Raw genomic sequence first — 16332 nt, 5'->3', positions numbered from 1 at the left:
AACGGACGAGGTAGTGCAAAAATATTAACAAGTGAGAGAATCTACATGCTCGCTGCTCACTGAGGCTGTACTGAAGCATATGCTGCTTTGAGCTAAATGCTGACCTTAGCACACTGATGTTCACCATCTTTGTTGAGCTTGTTAGCATGCCAACTTTAACCGGTAGGCAAATTGACACTAAATAGGGCAGAGGTTGATGGGAAAGCTATTAGTTTTACAAGAATTTGCGACAGAGATTTTTTTTAACAAGGGTGGAAGTATTGAAATGTTGTAAAAATTTATATTTTGGGCTATTTCTTGACAGCTTAAACAAGTATTAAACCCAACACTGACATCCTCTTTTAGGCTGTAGAGAACTTAGCAAGTTACAGAGCAAATTTATCACTCATTTGGATGGTGTTGGGTCACTGGTCCTACATTGACTCTCTTTTAGCTCTGTTTTTGGTCCCTGCCAACTCCTGAAAGAGATACCGAGCCATCATAAATATTATAAATTCCACCTGTACTGTTCTTGCTCAGATTGTCTGCCGTGAAAAGGGCCTATCGAGATATTTCTTTTCAAAGCTGAACTCCTGGAAGGATTGTTAGGTGATCATCAAAGTCAGTCAGTTGTACCAAGTTTCGGGCAAATCTATTTCATGCTGCTGTAAGTGTGTGGTCGTTTTAGCTAACTTCCTGTCCATTTTGCAGTTAGCAATCCCCTCTCTACCTCACCACATTAACGAGCAGCGCCATCTGAGTAATCGCCAGACATAGAAGCAAACAGGGGGACTCTGCACTCTCTCTGGAGTTCTCAGTCCTGATGGGCAGGGATACCAGAAAATGTCTCTTGTGTTTTGCATCATGTGCATGACAGACATGGGTTAAAGACCAAACCGCCTATAAATGTTATTACTGTTCAAATATAGAGCTATTAAACACTTATTTAAATGATAATAATATATCACTTGCAGCAGCTGTAACAGCTGTTGAGGTATTTCTGTCTGGACCAAAGTTGTGGATAGAACAACAGACATACATCACTACAGTCTCATCATCGCACCACTCGCATGGCTAAAAATATGCACAAAATTTAAGAATGATCACCTTTTTTTTTTTTTTAACTATGATCGTGTCAGGCAATGTGAATTTTACCCTTATTCTCTCCTCTGGCTGATGTCTGCAGAATGAGCCCATGAGCTCCCATCACACACAGCACCTGGTGCATCCATCCCTGACTAGAGACCACAGATGGTGGCCCTCATGTTAATTGTCCACCACTATCATACCGTACTCACACACATGCGCTCAGAGCTGTGTGTTACAGTGTTAAGTATAACCAGTGGTGCATCCCAGCTCTGGAGAGACAACGGCTCCTCTCGAGCCAGTACATGGCAGACAGCTCTCGCTCGGGCCATCACGACGACGCTATCCAGCCGAGATAATTCCCTGCCCTTCTCTTGAACTTGCTCCCTGGCGTTGAGCGATGGGTAAATGTACTAGAATAGCTGACCTCAGCTGTAGACAGGTATTGTTTTGCTGGAGGTTAAGCTACTGACTCCTTGGGTGGTACCGGTTCCTAAATTCCACCGACAACAAACTGTGTCGCTATATTGAGCGTTAGTTAGATAAGGGCAACAAATTGGGATTATATAATGAAACTGGCAATTGGTCTTTATTAAATCAACCACATAGCGATTATCTGCTGAGACACCATTAGTACGATCAGTATAACATCCCTGAAGACTATTAACTAAATCCAATTGTATTGGGTGAAACAGCAAGTTTGAAAAAGGGCTGTGGAATAGCAACTTGGTCAGAAATTGATTTGTGGGGAGTGTGCTGTAGATAATTGAGGAGCTATTAGGTTAACTGGCTGGATTTAAATGTCATAACATCTGCGAACAACAGTGGAGCTTTCGGCAGAGCTGACATTTGCCTTCTCCAGCAATTAGGGGTTCAGATGAGGAGGACGGGTCTTACGTTAATACCAATTAAATATTTTATCAATTCGAAACTACATAAAACTCGAACGAACAGGGAGGTACGTAAAAACTTGGTCGATAATGACGGTGTAAGGCTGACTCGTGGTAGGCGGAAGGATTTGCCTAGCTCAGGATTAACTGGCTTTGTTTTCTTAAGGCATGACAATGAGAACAGAAGGCGTAGATCGAAAGGAAACATATTTAATAATAAAAAAAATATATTTTACAACATTGTGAGCATATCAATAACTTTTTTGTCTAAAGCGCTGGAGCACAGGAGAAATAATCCTTTGGTCGAGTCTCTGTCTCAGCCTGACTGACAGTCTCATGGGTGCGTTGTAGAAAGCCCTGTCTTCTTGTCTCCCTGCATGGGAAGAATGTCTGTGATCCAGTATTGGAACAGCGAAACGACGGCTGTGGTTTCCTCTAAAACACGGAGAGAGAGAGAGAGAGAGAGAGAGAGCAACATTTCAGTTACAGCCGAGACCGCTGCTGACAACACAATACCAGAGGAACAGTCAGTGTTTTCACCTAAGAGACTGATTTGCTGTTGTGTTTTAAGCATAATATATCAAAATCTCTAGTCTACTTCCCTCCTCTCTGCGTGTCCATATTTAATTTAACACAACTGACTCCAAACCGAGAAGGCGTCTTTCTTATGCTTATTCTTGAAAAGTCAGAATTCTCTTTAGTGAATCTATGCAGAACGTAAAATAGACAGCATAAAGTGGAGCAGTCAAGCCGATGTCATTCAGAAGAGGAACTCCAGGGTGCAGTAAAATATTCTGAAAAGAAATCCGCTTTAGACCCGCTCCTGCGCTCAATTGATTGCCACTGCAAGGGCAGAGTGATACAGTGGGGAGAGATTTAGTGAACTCACTTAAAGAATTTTAAAAAGCACGCGGATTAGCTTCTGCACAGTGCTGAATGTGGGTCGCATAAAAAAAAAAATATATATATATATATATGAATGCTGCTTTAACATGGAAATCAAAAATATTCAATCATGTTAAAATTGTCACATTGTGATGTTAATGTTATGCTATACATGTGATGCATCAACGATGAGTCTGGAACTGGAAAGATTCATTCAAGAGGAATTCTGCTGACGTAACCTGCTGACGGAGTTGCACTCGAAAAAACAGCAGCGTTTACAAACAGTGAATCGAAGCATGACTCAGACGGAACAAGGTGGGTGGAGGGGGGGCTAGAAAAAGCTTTCAGGCAGAGGTGGCGCAGGTGCAAGGAGAGGATGGGCACAACTAAAGCAGCCTTTATTGTAGCCCCTGCTCGTGTGTTAGCAAACTGTTTTTGACACGGTGTTGTCCTGGCGACCGGGACAGGCGAAGACGCGGGTCACTTTGTGGCCACTCATATGGCCGTGGCCTGAATCTCCTGGCTGCTCTCTCCACCCTCTCCCTCTCCCAAACACATACACTTGTCTGCGTGACGGCAGCAAAGTCCCTGCTGATCCTATTATGCAGCCAGCTAACCAACCATGGAAATGCACAAACACAAACATGCACATGTGAAAACATGTTGGGGGGGATGGGATGGGACCCACGAGACGTTTCGGCTGCTGGCAAGATGAGCAAGTTGAAACATGTTAGTTTACTCATAGCGCAGGTCACCCGTGTCTGACTTGTCATATGGACAAGACTGGCAGTAGGATTGCAGGTGCGTACAGGTAAGGGCGCATGAGGGCAAGTAAGGGCAGGTAGATTCAGGTGAACAATAACGATCGATGTAGGAGCACATAGAGTATGAGGCAAGCCGGGACAGACGGAGGCATGTAGTAACCTGCAGGGACAGGTCCCAGCAAGAGGAGGCCAGTGTGGACAGGGATGGGCATGAAAGCATGTCACAAACAGGGAGAAACAAAGATGCCATCATTTTTTTGTGTCCAATGTACGAAGTGTCACTGACCTGCCGACATAAGAGAGGTGTTATAGAGCTCCTGCAGAGCTTTTTCCAGCTCGTCTGTCTCTTTCTGTTGCACGAAGGCCTTGAGACTATAGAGCTGCTCCAGGACAGAGGGGGGCTTGCGTCCGCTTGCCATGCTGCTCAGAAGGTCGTCCAGTGTCCCCGACAGGAGAGATGGCTCGTCTGCATGCAACGAGGCTGGAGGAGCACAAAAGAAGTTAGGGTGGGTCTGCTGATTAAAGGCATCAACATCATTATTCAGTTCCAAACGTTAGAGGGGAGCAGGGATGCCACGTCTGTGCTTTTGCTGCACAGCTAGGCTACTTTTGTGGAATTGCCGTGGGCTGAAGTTTTTGTACGCTGGTTAGGTAGACCTATTTTTTCCGACAAGCCTTTAGCAGGATCGCAAAAAAGGAGAAAATATAACACCTGGTTGACCTTCATAATGTGTGTCAGTTGAAGTTGTGAAACAGTAAATATATAGCTAATTCATACATGTATTTACTATGAGGGGTATGATTAAAATACAGTGATGCAACATTGTAAGTTGAAATAAGGTATGGCCTTAACTACAGTCATATGGTAATGACATCACATTCATGTTTTCTAGGCAGGAGGGGAGAGAGACAAGTGACGAGAAATCAAAAAGACAATATATGAGGTTAGTTTATGTATCAGTCTAATGGCCTACAACATGTTCACAAAGCTACATGTTTTAATAACAATAATATACTGTATCAACTTAAGTAAGGCCAATTAAGGAGCAAAGTGAAACAACTGTTGAACAACTTTTAAAGCACTTTATGGTTATAAAAGAGCATATTTTGAGTTCTGGTATCGGGCTGATTTTGTCACACAGACCTGGCAACCGTGGAGAGGAGTGTAATCTAACTTTAGCGAAGCTGACAAAACAACACACACACACACACCTCTATAAATTGCACCAAATATCTAATAATATACAAATCTAATAACACATCTTTTTAAAGTTTTATTTCTGCTTTTATAAACATCGCCTCTACTACAAACCACTGTCTAGGCTGTGTCATCACAATAGAGAAAACATCACTCGTTTACTTTTCATTTACAGAGCCAGACTGGGTGCATCACTCTATCTGTGCATGTCTCGCCATTTAGTATTAATCTCGCTCATTTACAAGGCTGCTCTGCCAGGTACAGAGGAGCTTTTCTCTTATTTTGAACGCTGGTCATGGCCTAATGTTCAGCACACCCCGCGGCTTAATGAACTAGTTTCTTTGAGTGAGTTCAAAGCCTTGATTAAAAACTCAGTAACGGAAGAGTGCGGACGCTTTTCCGCAAGCCGAAATTTTGGACTGCCAGTCTGCTGCAAAATAATCCTTATAGTAACATGATTTTAACTTACATAATGACTGAAACTGTGACTTCTGTAATAGCGGGCTTTCTTGGCTCGGTTTCCTTTGAAATTACTGTTAAATAAGTAAGTTAGCATCCAGCACTCCGACAAAGAAGTTTATCAATTTAGTACAAACTAAAATCCCTGCTGATTTTAGCTTTCATACTTTCACCCAATTACTGATGCTGTGTTTTTGACTATTTGTTTACTTCCTGCAAGCACTGTCACATCATGGTTCAAAAGAAGCGCAGATGTGCGGTGACTTCTGTTCAACGGTTTTAATCACCATGTATCAGCATTTGGCAGAATTTAATTGTGTGTTTGCAAACTTCATCTCTGAAAGACACCAGCTTTGCGCATCAGAGAAAGCAAAAAGAATCAAAATCAAACAATCCCCTGGCAGAGTGTTAGTTTTCCAAATATTCACATTAAAATGAGCACAGAGTGTAGAAATGCTACAAGATTTAGAGCAGAGTAGAGCTGAACCAGCTGATCCAAAAAGGCACGCACCTCTCTGCTCAATACTTACAATCTGACTTATAGATTTCCATTGTTGTCCTGAGGAAGTCTGACACTTCTGCAGCTCTCGTCTCGTTATCCTCCACCTCCTTCTCCTTCTCAGCTTCCTCCACTTCTTTTTTGTAAGTGAACTCCAGGGCAGTGGCCCGGGGCATCATGCCCATGGAGAGCAGCTTGTCTTTGTGCCTCTTCTTCTTCAGCTTCCTCTTCTTGTTCCTGCTAATGCGCACTCCTCCCTCATCTACAGCCGTTCCACTCTGACCCTCGCTCTCCGGAGCTGCTCCATCGTTCCCGCAGCCTTGATGGAGGGGTGGTTTCTTTTTCTTTCTCCTCCTTTTTCGTTTGTGTTCCTCTTCTCGCTCTTGATCGCTACCACCGGCGCTCTGCTCTGTGGGACACGAGATTGTGAACCCTTGATTAGTTTCAAAACATTTGTTGATCCATCACAGTCTGCATGAGTGCCTCTAAGGAAAATCTGCCTGAATCAGAACTGTGAGCTATATCGGAGATGGGTGGGTTTCACCTGCAATCTGGATGAGGAGAAAACACCTACAGACCAGTAAAGAGCCGAGTCCCAGGGATGTCCACTAATGTCTAAGAGGTTGAGAGATTGCGGGTTTCCCTCCAGCCAATCACTGCTCCAGCTGATTCCACTAATTGGATGCTTCGTCGCTTTGGCTGATTGCATCCTAATCAGCCTGTGTGGTTACTGATTGAAAAAGGACTTGGCTGAATCTTGGCCTTACATGCGAAAAACTGTAGATTACAGGTTACAGGTGGAAACTCACACGGTAAAATCAGCATACTGTACATGTGATGTTATGTGGAGCCTCTTGACATGAGTGGTAGACATTTCCAGTATCATATCGAATTCCTTCTCTGTAATGATCATGAAATCTACACCTTCCATGCCGCTTCTGACAATTCCCTTTGTTATGAACCGAGCACTCTGATGAAAGATGAAGGGGCCCAGCACTCAGGCTTAACATCAGCTTTTTATAGATCACATTCTTCCTTCCTTATGGAGATCACAATAAGGGCTCCTGCATTGCTGTTTTAGCCCTGCCATTTGGTTCCTCGGTAGAAATAAATCCTCCCGAGTGTTAAATCTCTTCCTCACGCTGAGCGGCTTCCTCTCCGCCTCGTCACACAGTTCCTCTCCTTAACAGCTCAAGACATGCTGAGAGGTCAAAGAAAGCCAGCACCCTTTCGAATTCTTAGTGACCCATTCACAACTACTGAGCAGTGAACTGGCCAGCAGCCAGAACATAATGCAGCTGAGGAAGTGGCAGAGCGACGACGTCGACCAATGCTGAAAGGCAATTCAAGAGGAACAACTGTTCAATTTCGCTTCACCAGGGACCGTGGCGATGACAAACTAAAGTCACTTACAGGACTCGTCTCTCAGGCGAAAATGAACTCGAATTCATTGCTGTCAACGCTGCTGTCTTTTTTATGACTCGTCTCATAGACCATCTGGGCAGCACCCTCCCATTTGCTGCAGGCGGATGAGAGCACCGGGGCTTTTTCAGAGCTTGTACAAATATGCAATATTTATGGTGTTTTTTTTAATTAATTCTGTTCTTTTCTGGTAGATTAAAAATAAACCAAAGAATCGTACAGCAATGTGTTACTCAGCATACAGGGAAGGAGATTCTTCCAAGCCTAAATGCACTTCTTTAATAGCATCATCCGTCACACAGAAGGTATCAAGAAATGGAATTGAGTTGAAAAGGTGCAATATGCAAGAACTGGCCACCTGTCAAATTCAGCTATGTACTTAAAAAGAAAGGGTCAGTACGTCACCGAATCCTACTGTGGTGCCAGGCTGTGGTGACAGCTGTATTCAAGTCTACGGGAGATGAATGGAGAAAGACACTAAAACCCAGCATATCTAGGTCGTATGACTTCTGATGGAGAAATGCCTCCAGAACATTAAATAATGCACTTCAGAGAGTAGGTTAACAACAGATTTTTTTGATCGACACGTTGTTCGCTCCTCGACTGTGTGTGGAGACGGGCTCCTGTTCGCAGTGTGATTGCAGTCTCATCAGCGGAAATCAGTCAAACCTGTCCCGTTTGATCAGTATATTAATAGCCCTGTCAATCTTTTTGGGGATAAAAAGTAGTTTTTAACCTACTCTCTAAAGTGTGTTCTTTCATTCTGTCGAGTGATACGATCTTAATATGTTGGGGTTGAAATGTGTCTCTCCAGGCATCTCCCACAGACTTCAATACAGCTGACACCACAGTCTAGCACCAAAGCAAGATTTGCTGACATTATGACCCTTGCTTCTTTTTTAGGTTCCTTGGGAACTGGGATGTCGGGGACCAGGGAAGTGTTAGTGTTTACACTGCTAATAGGAATTTTTTTTTTTATTTACCACGAGGGGCCGAGCCTAGCTGGTCCATATGCCAACTTCAGTAAAAATCTCTGCAACACAATACATTCTATGGACATCAAAATTTCAAAACTGCTATTTTTTTCACATTCTGTTACCAATTTTAGTATTTTTTTCTAACATTTTCAACTAACATTTTCACCCCTTAAAGAAAAACACTGAACAAAGGGTGCAGATATGATGTCTTAGGTACAGTGGCGGACACTCTGGTTGTGCAGAAAGGGGGTTTCCCCTGGTTAAAAAAAAGCCCATTCTTGAACCAACTGACAAAAGCACATCAATTATGGAGGAGGCTTTTAGACGACTTACGTTTCCACATCTCATTATCTAACACTGTCAGCTCAGGCTGCACATAACAGTGTAAACACAGGGTGGAGATGGATGTGGTAATTCAAGACAAGAATAGCGGTTGCCTCATTTACTCTACATTACTATATCACTGCAGTTATTGTTGCACTGTCTCTATAACATTATATTTGATGGATTTTATTATTATTAAAATCTCAACCCAAGCTGACCTTAAATGGGACTTTAGATTACGATTTCCATCAAGGCTCACTGGCCCCTAAATCAGAAATGTGATTCAATTAAGGCGCTGCTGGGCTGAGGAGTACAATTAATCAAAATGAACCTCATCGTTCATTCCAGTGGGCACCTTTAGACGCCACACTGTCTCAGCCAGCAAATCACTCTTATTTCACCGAGGTGAAGCAGAGGCCTGTCAGGTGGATGGAGGTCTGTAGCAGGGACGATGAGTGCAGAGACGCATGCAATGAGCCAGGGTTGTTATTACAGTCTGATTGCTCCGCCGGTTTACGACAAGAGAAAAGCGCATACAAAATAAACAGACTTTCAATTATGCATATCAGGTGCAGCGTGTGTGACTTATCTTTGAATCCAACTGCCATAAAACTCTAAAAACAAAAACAAACAATTTCAGCCTGGCATTAATGTCAGCTCACAATTCGGCTTAAAAAAAAAAAATTGCACCAATGAGGGGGTAAGCACTTTGTAGATAAGCTGGAAAAGTTTACTCTGACAAACTACACACACAATACGAGTGAAAGTGAAAATCTACCATCCTCAAACACCATCTGCACTGCATTCAACTTCTCTTCAGTTCAGACACACAACTGATATCACTATTTGTTTCCCTGAGCTCGTGGTGTGGCAGAGACAATCCAGAAGAGTGACTTTAATAATAGAGAGCGCCTTCCCCGGAGAAACACCCCGCCGTAAATCTCAGCGAGCTTTATGGTGCACATCGGAAGTACATAAATGTTGATTATGGTCGTCTTACCAGCTGGGTCCTCAGCACTATTTATGCTTTCTAGCTGAGCGAGTGTGACGGATTTCTCTGAATCGGTCTTGTAGTCTGCGGGAGGAGGTAGGACCGTGTACATCCGCCTGCCCGGATCGGTGGCGCTCTGCGTCTTTCCTGCATCTCCTGAGACAGACAGTGCAAATAAAAGAAGGCGATGAACCCTGATGGTGAGAGCAGCGGGGTGAGCGTTTAAATGTGTATGATGTTGTGCTAATGTGTGAAATAAGGGAAGAGGATCAAAAGGAAAAGTACAAAAAAAAGAAAGACCTTTCACAAAATATTGTACTTTTGCAAGCATTAAATGTCACGGGTGAGCTTAACGTCATCGTACCAGCGGCAGCGTTCTGTCCAAAGGTTTTCCTTTTCCTATAGTTTTGTTTGGCCAGGGCCTCTACAGTGCGTGGTGGGCTGGGCTTCGTCTCTGATTTGGGAGCTGCAGGGTAGAGCCTCTGCAGAACCTTGGACTGAAATACTAAGTGACAAGACATGGGTCAAAAACAATCATGAAAACATTAAAACTACTTGTTCACCAGTCCAGAGCCACTGTGCATTGTAAAATGTCAGACTTTTTCTTAGTTTTTAAGGAAACATAACCTTAACGTCATGCTAAAACCAATCAATTTATTAATGCAATTGTAGGCTTCCTCTCTAGAAGCATGGAGTGGGATTAAAGGATAATGTCACCAAAAAAAGTAAATCAGTTATTATCTACTCTGACTTTAGCTGTGGAGCGCAAGAAACTTTCCGTCAGCATGGGTGTGAGTAGATAATGACTGGATTTGACATTTTGGGTGAACTTCTCCTTTAATTTATACACCAAGTTATGCATCTCATATGCGTTTCCAAACAATAACAAAGGGTGAGGTCATAGAAAAAACCAGTTTAACAAACCGACTTCAACAAGGTGCTGGATTATGAATCATGAGCATGTTGTGGGCACTAAAAAACTAAAATATATAACGTTACTAGTAATAGCACTAGCACTGCACCCCAAACACTTCTCCACTCGTTACGTTACAGTACGTTGCCAAAAGTCATGCATACGTTCGGCAAGACCTGATATTGACGTTACAACTGCCTCTAGATGACATTACCGTTTGACGGTGAAGCACGTGCATTTGTTTACAACATATCCACCTAACGCGAGACTTAGCCCGCTAGCTATGTTAGCTTGCCAGTCGCAATGAAACCGCTTTGAATTTGACCATATACGAACATATATTGTGCTCTCCACGACACCGGCAGTGCTCACCGTCTTTCCTCCGTGCCATATCAACATATATAGTTGTCTGAGTCGAAGCAAAGCGGAAGGACACCTAAACGCAACATGTGGCTAACGGCTGCTATGCTAGCGAGCTAGCTTAGTTAGCCACGCAGCCTGCTAAGCGTTCAAAATAAACCCGCTCGCAGCAAAGGTTAAGCCAGCACACACGCGTGAAATACACAAGCTGTGTGTCGTGTAATGCCACTCCAATGCTTCTTCAAAAAGTACATTATCGCTCGGTCTCCTGCAGCTACACCCTCTCCCCCTTAGGCACCAGCTTACAGATGGTAGGGCTGACTGCACAGGAGGAAGTCTCTTGTTCCAGTTGTGTGCCGGATCCTATTCACATTAACGGGAATTCATTGATTCTTCAGTTATCACAAACAACATATACCCCGTATATCGTGCATCTATATATTGTTTTGCTCAGTTGAATCCATTCTTTAAATCGGCAAATAGAGCAGCCTCGTTCTTTTTAAACTTAAGTTGTTTTGGGGAGGGTTGGGGGCTACACAGTGACTGTGTATTGGATCCAAAAGACAGACAATTTAAGTTTATATGAATTATAGGTTTGAAATGAGACTCTTTTAAATGAGTTTAAGTGACAGACTTTTCTTGCATGAAGTCTGATGAGTGCAAAGCTTCAGACTTAGAGCTCCCCATGTGTCTGAAGCCGGTAACGACAGCGGTTCGGGGCGTGCGCACAGCGAGCCAGCTGTAGGACGGGGTGGAGGCGAGACGGGAATGCTAAACAGGCACCTCATGGCTCAGCATCAGCACCGGGTTGAGTTAGGATTTGCGCACCCTCCAAACTTGGCTTGGGACCTCAGCATGTGAACGAGCTTTGCAGAAGGAGGATCCACCTAGAATGTCAGCTCTGAAGAAGGTAAATCCCCTACATCTCTCCTCTTGTAATCTTTGAGCACACATTTTTAACTCCTACCATATGACATGTGCAGGATTCAAACATAGTATTTTATCACCTTGTAGTGAATGTGAAGACGTGTGCATCAGTGGAAAATGGGTGTGTGTCAGGGCAGTTTGGTTGCAGGGTTTTCTTAATTGTGTAAGATGAGCAGACTTTTAGCATGATAACATTGTATAACCCCTCCATTTCATTTTTCAATTCAGTTCAGGGCCAAAATTCAAGTTTGTTTAAATGTAGCAAGGTGTTACAGTGAATAAAATATGCATGTTGCATCACTTTTGCATGCACATGAATTTTGCTCACCACTCTGATCTGCCTCCTCTGATGTGGTTGCTGCACTTACATTCTTCCCCGAGGAGGATGAGGCTCGGGTGAGGAGCATTTCAGGCAGAAAAAAGCCCCCTTAGTTCAAGGTTAACTTCTCAAATGGTCGGCGTGTCAGGTTTGATCTTTCCCCCAGACTCCTCCTGTTGTGCACTTGTCACGTAATACTGTACGTACCATGCCGACTGTAGTCTCTGTGGGTGGACGAGCTTCACTGACTGTGTCTGACAGAGCCCAAGCCCAGCGCTGGCAATCCTGAATGAGAGTGGAGCTCCATGCAGCTTTACAAAAGAAGGCACTGGAGGAGTTGCGGGTTCAGTCAGAATCAAGGAACTACTGAGACCTGTGCGGTGAACAAGGCGTTGAACAGCATATGCACAGTTCCCGCAAGCCTTTTGTTGAATCAAGCAGTGAGACTCCTGTGAATGGGTGATTATTACTGGTGTAGGAATCACCCTCTATTGTTGCTGAGGATGCTTGCGAGATTAGAGATAGTTAACAGCCTGTGTTTGTGTGTGTGTGTGAAAAGCTTGTCATCGTTGTCACTTGTACGCTGACACACCGCATTGTTTAAGATTCAGAGCAGTTGCGAGTATTAATGCCTCTGCTCCAACAGATCCCCGTAATTGAGCGGCAAAAAAAAAAAAAAAAAAAAGGCAAAGTGTATAGAATGCCGAATCCGCAGCAAATACACGGTGCTCAGCACACACTGAGTGACAAAATGCTGGCTGCCAGCACTCACGTAGTCAGACATCATAATCACAGAGGTGCTAAAAATAGGGGACGATATTCATTGCAATGCTTTAGAAGCTGAATGGAGTTATTGCCGGTTGCCCTGGCGGCTAGAACTTTTTACCGAGATACTCCTCAATGCTTCACTTCCACCTTGCACAATAATCCAAAAAGCCTTTATTTTTAGACAGCAGCGGTCGGCCAAGCCTTTCTTCAATGACACGCGGCTGCTGGGGTGAGACTTGTTGAGTAAGTGATGGGGATTTTCACCGTTCATACATGGAAACTGCATTTTCTGCCACAGTAACAAGCATGCTTTATTTCAGATCTGAGGAAGCGTGCCATGTTAATTCATTATGCAGGTGGGCAAGAAGTGCTATAGAGCAGTGGTAGTGGTGGCACGGAGTCAGGAGTAAATAATCAATAAGTAGGGTAATTGACAGTATCTGTGTGTGTGTACATTGCCTGGATGTGCCCGTGCAATATGTATGCACATGTAGCCAGCTGCACTTAGAAGAGAGGGAACCTGTGGGTGGACAGGTGGCAGGTGGCAAGTGAGAAATTCATGTCACCTCCATAAGTCCTTATGTGACGGAAAAATAAATTACTTGTCACTTAGCGGCTTCGGAGGGGGGGGGCCACCTTTCACCTTCTTCCTTCAATGAAAGCCTGATGATTCATACAAGATGAAGAAATCATTACTTACCCTACCAGGCAGTTCCTCCGCTTAAAAAGAGCTTAATTGAAAGCCACCACTCAGCGTACAAAGAATAAAAGACAAAAAAACCTAATTGGAAACTGACACTATTTCCCCCTCAGAGGCACTTTCAAGTTGAAGGTAGCTTGTCTCAGGATGTTTTCCGACGCTGCTGTCGAGCTGCTTGCACGCACAAGCACGCGCACACGCACACACACACATACGCACTCATTCCCACGCAAATCGTCTCGCAAAGAGTCGTCAATGGGAGGCTTGTGTGGACTTTGCCTACTTGGCAGTGACACGATAACGCTCTCATAATCTGTTTGAAGATGCACAGAAAACTTGAAGCGCTACATTTATGCGTGCGGTGATGTCATTCCGGTCTGCAGGGGGAGAGCAGCGGTGGTGAATGTAGACTAAAAGTCAGTGCTGAAACATTCAGTAGGCTCTTTTCTTATTCATCCACTCACTGTGGCAGATGTTTTAGCTCCGTTCATGTCCCATTCTTCTCGTTCCTCTTCTCTCTCACTTTAATATTTTCTCTAAGTGGTGGATGGAGTGTTCAGAGTCCTCACGTAAGTAAAACACTGTAAAAATACTCTGTTACAAGTAAAACCCTGAAGAAGAAGAGGATTTCCGGTATTTTGGAACTTTGGCCTCAAATGTTTTGGTGTGTGATTTAATAATTACCTAAAGTTTGGCAGTGGCTGCAAAGCAATCCATTTGGGCAACTCCATCCGAAGTTACATCCACTAAAACTGCTTGTTTTTACCACCGACAGGCTGAGGTTGAAGTGTCTGACAACATTACAGAAACAAACTGAAAGACACATCGTGAAATCATAAGTTTCTTTTTTGAACCAGAAAGACGAGTCTTGTTCAAGGAGAAGTCTCGCTTTGAAATCTCAGGAAGTGATTTGTGACAGTTGTTGACTCATCTAGATTGTCAAATCAATTAAACAGTCAGTAATGACTTGGGAAATAAATTCTTGCTGGCAGTCCCTCGAGGTAATCTCTTTCAAAGCAAGATTTCTCCTTGAGTGGGATTTGTTTTTCTGGTGACAGAGAGGATCTTATTATTTAACAAAAGGGTCTCTCTCCATATGTATTGTTTAATAATGTTGTCACACACTTACACGCTAACAACCCCAGCCTGTCAGTGCCAATGTCACTTTGACGATCGCAGAACCCGATAAGAATTGCTTTGGAGCCATTGCAGCCCTAGTATAAAAATACATAAAAGTATCATTTTGTTTTATATTTTATACATTTAATCACAATAAAAAATATATATAATCAGGAAAATGTACTTAGTTAAAGTACTGAATGCAAAAAGAGGTCTCTTGTAACTTTTATACTACTGTATTTTCACATTAGAGTACTATAACTCATCCATTACTGTAAAAACAGGATTTTTATTAAAACATTTACTTTGCATTAATACGCAACTAATGATGATTCTGATATGGATTCATATGCCTATTATTTTCTTTATTAATCAATCGATTGTTCGGTTTGTAGAGATTCAGCAAATAGTGAGAAATACCATCACAACAGCCCAGAGTCCAAAGTGACACCTTCATAATGCTTATTGACCAAGTAGTAGTTCATACCCAGCTATTATCAAATATGCATTCAAATGATCAAAATCATTAAAGGGAATAGTCATAAACCATAAACCATGAAATGTTTTTTTAATTACATAAAAAACGACGTCATAGACTACAAAAGTAGCAACATTTAATTTGATGTCAAACGACTACTCATTTCAGCTGTACTTGAACTACTGCTAATACTTATGTGTAGTTTAATTCATATTGTGCACTTTCATGCAGCTGTGGCTCAGGGAGTAGAGCCAGCGTCTTGTTAGAAGAAGGTCGCTGGTTCGATTTTGCCTGGTCTGCATGTCGAAGTGTCCGTTGGGCAAGATACTGAACCCCAAACTGCTCCTGATGTGCTGGTCGGCATCTTGCATGGCAGCCACCGCCATCAGTGTACAAATGTATATATGAATTACTGTAAGTCGCGTCAGACAAAAGCGTCTGCCAAATGCCCTAAATGTAAATATAAATATCAAAACAAAATATATTAAAAGGGCCTCATGAGCTTTTTATGTATGCATCTTAATTCGGAAAGATAAGAGCAACTAAAGTGTCAAATAAATGTATTGGATTTAAAAGTGCAATATCTCCCTCTGAGTAGAAGTAGAAAGCAAAAATTGTTTTCAAAAATAGTGTGCTTGAGTAAATGTACATCCACCACTGCTTTGTATCACCTAATTTAGTCATGTGCGTACATCTTATTCAGTTTCTTTCTTCCTCTGCCCCTCTGTCCCCGTATTTCCTCTCTTTTTATGTCTCTAGTCATTCCCTGATGAATGTCCCCCCCTGCATCTGTAATAGCTTGGCTTTAGTGGAGAGATGCAGAGGCAATGGAGGGGGGTGGATGGCACAGAGCTCTATGAATCTAATATAGCATAAGAACCCAGTATGTGCACCGTATAGACAGTATGTGCACTACTCAGTTAATCACATTTGTGCTCCGGGGGGTCCCGATCTTCCAGGCAGGTGGGCGTCCCTGCTTTCTCCTAGGGTTGCATTTACTGCAATAGCTGCCACAAAGCCAAGTCAGATGTGACTCATTACAAGGTCTATTAGCAAGCTGGTTTACTATATGTAGCACTTCCCCTAGCTGGACAGTCATAAGTTTTATACCAGTTTGTACCCTCAATGATGATTTCACCAGAAAGCCCATGTCAGGCACATTTTCATTACAACAGCAGCTGTTGGTGCAGCCGAGAGACTGCCCATGTGTCTTGTCAGCTGTCTGCCTTTGAAACTATCTGACTGGAGACTGGAAAGGTAAATCATCTCACGGT

General features: G+C 43.1%; 2 protein-coding genes across 5 annotated transcripts in view; one reads left to right on the top strand and one right to left on the bottom strand.

Moving 5' to 3' along the window:
- Positions 1–2145: 2145 nt before the first annotated feature.
- erich1 (glutamate rich 1) lies at positions 2146–11098 on the bottom strand. The gene is made up of 6 exons (XM_030443635.1): positions 10760–11098; positions 9839–9979; positions 9484–9630; positions 5792–6169; positions 3891–4085; positions 2146–2390 (listed from the first exon to the last, which is right to left on the bottom strand). Exons 1-6 carry the CDS (start codon positions 10776–10778, stop codon positions 2290–2292), a joined length of 981 nt encoding a protein of 326 aa, XP_030299495.1. The 5' UTR covers positions 10779–11098; the 3' UTR covers positions 2146–2289.
- A 382-nt stretch (positions 11099–11480) lies between these two features.
- dlgap2a (discs, large (Drosophila) homolog-associated protein 2a) overlaps positions 11481–16332 on the top strand; it is a 191942-nt gene continuing 187090 nt past the window's right edge. For 2 of the 4 annotated variants that reach the window (XM_030443627.1, XM_030443626.1), the window contains exon 1: positions 11481–11657. In XM_030443627.1, coding sequence (XP_030299487.1) covers positions 11640–11657 — 18 coding nt within the window. In that variant the 5' untranslated portion in view covers positions 11481–11639. The remainder of the gene's footprint in view (positions 11658–16332) is intronic. The other 2 variants (XM_030443629.1, XM_030443628.1) reach the window with 1 other exon arrangement.

The sequence above is a fragment of the Sparus aurata genome, chromosome 16, assembly GCF_900880675.1.
Source record: "Sparus aurata chromosome 16, fSpaAur1.1, whole genome shotgun sequence".
Taxonomy (NCBI): Eukaryota; Metazoa; Chordata; class Actinopteri; order Spariformes; family Sparidae; genus Sparus; species Sparus aurata.
Note: the sequence above shows the minus strand (reverse complement) of the source record. Positions and strands in the feature narration are given on the sequence as shown.